The sequence below is a fragment of the Penaeus vannamei genome, chromosome 11 (assembly GCF_042767895.1).
Source record: "Penaeus vannamei isolate JL-2024 chromosome 11, ASM4276789v1, whole genome shotgun sequence".
In the NCBI taxonomy this organism is placed as follows: Eukaryota; Metazoa; Arthropoda; class Malacostraca; order Decapoda; family Penaeidae; genus Penaeus; species Penaeus vannamei.
This window is the reverse complement of record NC_091559.1, coordinates 44,255,127-44,258,368: the sequence shown is the minus strand read 5'-3', so window position 1 is coordinate 44,258,368 and position 3,242 is coordinate 44,255,127. Positions and strand designations below refer to the sequence as shown.

The 3,242-nt window shown below is 33.8% G+C and overlaps 1 protein-coding gene across 1 annotated transcript in view; it reads left to right on the top strand.

Moving 5' to 3' along the window:
- Nucleotides 1–3,242, top strand: part of Polr2J (DNA-directed RNA polymerase II subunit RPB11) — a 3,812-nt gene extending 570 nt beyond the window's left edge. The window contains exons 2-3 of the mRNA XM_027382259.2: nt 1,969–2,118; nt 2,675–3,242. Coding sequence (XP_027238060.1) covers nt 1,969–2,118; nt 2,675–2,803 — 279 coding nt within the window. The 3' untranslated portion in view covers nt 2,804–3,242. The remainder of the gene's footprint in view (nt 1–1,968; nt 2,119–2,674) is intronic.

The following is a 3,242-nucleotide window of genomic DNA, read 5'->3' as shown; positions in this document are numbered from 1 at the left end:
AGTCCTTTTAGTTATCAGCTCTGTAGTATGTGTGGATCTGTTATCATTTTGGTAATTGTTACCGATGGCGACTCACCCTCGCAGAGACTAAGTTCCAAAGGGGGGAGGAGGATATGGGGTAAAATCGAGTTCACAAAGCTCTATTTGGGGGGAGGGGGGAAGGGGGGGGATTGCACGATGTCAAGAACAACCTGTAAATGTCGAAATAGAATATATACCATTTAAAACAGTTAAAGAAAATGGATTAACAGAAAATGACACATATAGAAAACAATTTCATAGGAAATGTAGACATAAACAAGGAACTGTGGCTGCGGAAGGGTGTTTTCTTAATTTTTTCAGTAATTATATGGTAATGGACTTTGAGGTATTTTGCTTTTGAAATGGATGGTATCATTAATTTCTGGGAAATCTATCATTTAGGGCACTGCCCCAAAGAATTCATGATTAGTCTTTACTGTATAGATACACTAAGCTAGGGCAAATTGAAGATGATATTCTTATAGAGAACAGAATGTTGTATTCATCGGTATAAAAATTAATCTGCAGATACAAATGGGAACACAACAAATAAAAGGAAAATATTGCAGAAAGTACTGCTCAGAGTCTGTCTACTTGGTGCTCCCGAGTTTCAGCTCTGTCTTGCATTGCATACAGAGGTGAAAACCAAAACTTGGGGGTTCCCTCATGCAGTATGCCCAGTCACAGCAACTTTGATTGTTGAATAGGTTTTATGATGTTTAGTGTGCATCTGTACTGTAAAGTTTTACTGAATTCACAAACTTTTTGGTTTTTGTTGTTGTTCTTAACCCCTTGTCACCAGGTGGCATGTATGTACATGCCATGAATGTTTTGGAGAAAGTGGCATCAGATCACAACCTTTCCGACACCATCGTACAGATTTTGTTTTTCTCCAATAGTGCAGCATCATTTCTATAGTAAAACTTATTGGCAATAGTACCTAAAGTAAAGGTAAACCTTCAAAATTTTTACCTTTTTTAAGTTTTTATAAAAATACAAGCTAGGGAAATGGAGGAAACTGTCTATGCTTTCCAACAATCCCGTAATCTTGTCCATTTGCCAAACTTTTTTACCCAGCATTATTGGGGTAATAGAAAATGGTCTTACAGATTTACATGAATTTTAGCAGGATGGAATAGGTTTGCTTTGTGCATCTTTTGGTGTCAGGTTATTGTATTTGACCATAAGGTAGCCAAAAATAGTTGTTCTTAATATTCAAAATCCGATACATGTTTGTCTGCATATCAACCTTTGTCTATGCCCCATGCCATTATCCAACTTAATCATTCTATAGAAAAAAAGTTTTTAGATACTGGACAAAATTTGTAAGGTCAGAGGATTTGTTTTAAAGATTTTCAAATAATTTTCCATATTAATACTCCATACTTTTTTGCATGCTTATTGGCTATTGTCATATCTTGAAAGAAAGCTCAAACATTGCCCTTTCAATTGCTCCTTGGTTCACTCAGAGTGGAGCATTCATTAGTGCGCACCATCACAAAACACAATAAACATGTAACTAAAAAAAATACATTGCAACCTCCATATAGCCAATGTAACCATACAGCTTGGTTATTATGTGCGATACAATCATTTCTGCTTGTGCCTGAATTCACTTGACTGCCATCAATCATTGTCTGTGCCCCACACCACCATCCAACTCAGTCGATCTGCTTATTTTTACCATCTGACTAAACTACAGATGATTTTTTTTATTATTATTATTATTTATTTATTTTTTTTTTTACTTTTATTATTATTGTTATTGTTGTTATCATCATCATTATCATCATTATTATCATTGTTATTATATCTGTATTGATTAATTACCTTTTCATTACATTTCTATGTGGTATAAAACATTTCTTAGACATTTTTGAACTGTTATTCATAAGCAAAGTCATGACAGATCTGTGTAACCAGAAATTAACTGTCTGCAACTTGCAGGTTCCCAATGCTGCCATTTACACCATCAACAAGGAGGATCACACCCTAGGCAACATGATCCGTATGCAGCTGCTGAAGGACCCTAATGTAATCTTCACTGGCTATAAGAACCCTCATCCTCTCGAGCATAAAGTGTTGCTCAGAATACAGGTACTGGAAGTTGCTTTTGGTTCATGTTTGTCTCCTCTTTTTTGCCATATTTTGTATTTTAGAGGTATGGTCTTACTGCTTGTGACACCATTAGATGTGTGTTGTGTCGTCATGTGCTTAGGTACTAAAATTGTTTATAAGGTTACCTGTCTCTTCCCTGTTAAATTTATAGGTTTCTCTTTAATATTTATATATTAATTATTTGATTATAGTGTGATTGTCATTTAACTATTTTTAATGTGATTATTATTTAAATATTTTTGATGTGATTTTATTTTGTGTTTTATAATTTTTGACTGTGTTTGTAATTTTTTAGACTTGATTTTATTGATTGATATGGGAAGAATGAATTATGATGAATAATTTCACAAGGCAACCTTGTGAATAACATTTTGGGTTATAACTTTATGGGAATTATTTGATTTTCTTTAAGTTATAACCATAAAGAGATATCATACATTCTACTTTGTGAAATTATTCATTCTCATTTTTACCCTTTTTTTATCCTCTTCTTCAAAACTCCACCCTGTTCACTATTAATTGCATTTTCCTCCAGACTTCAGATGCCAGTTACACCCCACATGACGCCTTCATGAACGCCATCACAGACTTGATATCCGAACTTTCCCTTCTTGAGGAAAGATTCAGAGAAGCCATCCGAGAGAAGAAAGAAGGCTTTGACTAAAACACGGCAAAATTCTGGCTATCAACTCCACCAATCATTCTCTGAACATTTCATTAGATTATCACTTCATGTTTGTCTCCAATAATGGATCATGCATTGGTCACGAGTTCATGTTAATCTCTAAAGGATTTGTGTTTTGTTCTTGTAAAAGATTCAAGTTGAAAATGTTTACAATCCTGCAGTTTTCAGGATTCCTCTTTGCAAATTTTGTTTTAGCTAAATTTGTCATTTTCACTGTCAATAAATAAATAGGAATATAATTTTTAAAATAATACTTAGTTAACCTTTATACCAAACCACACTGGCATAAAAACTTTTTTTTTTCTTCTTCTTCTTGAAGGAACATACATGGAGAACACTTTGAGGTTATATGTTAAAGTATGTTGACACGGGACCATATTCTATTATCGCCACATATAATAAAGTTTGAAAACTGTAA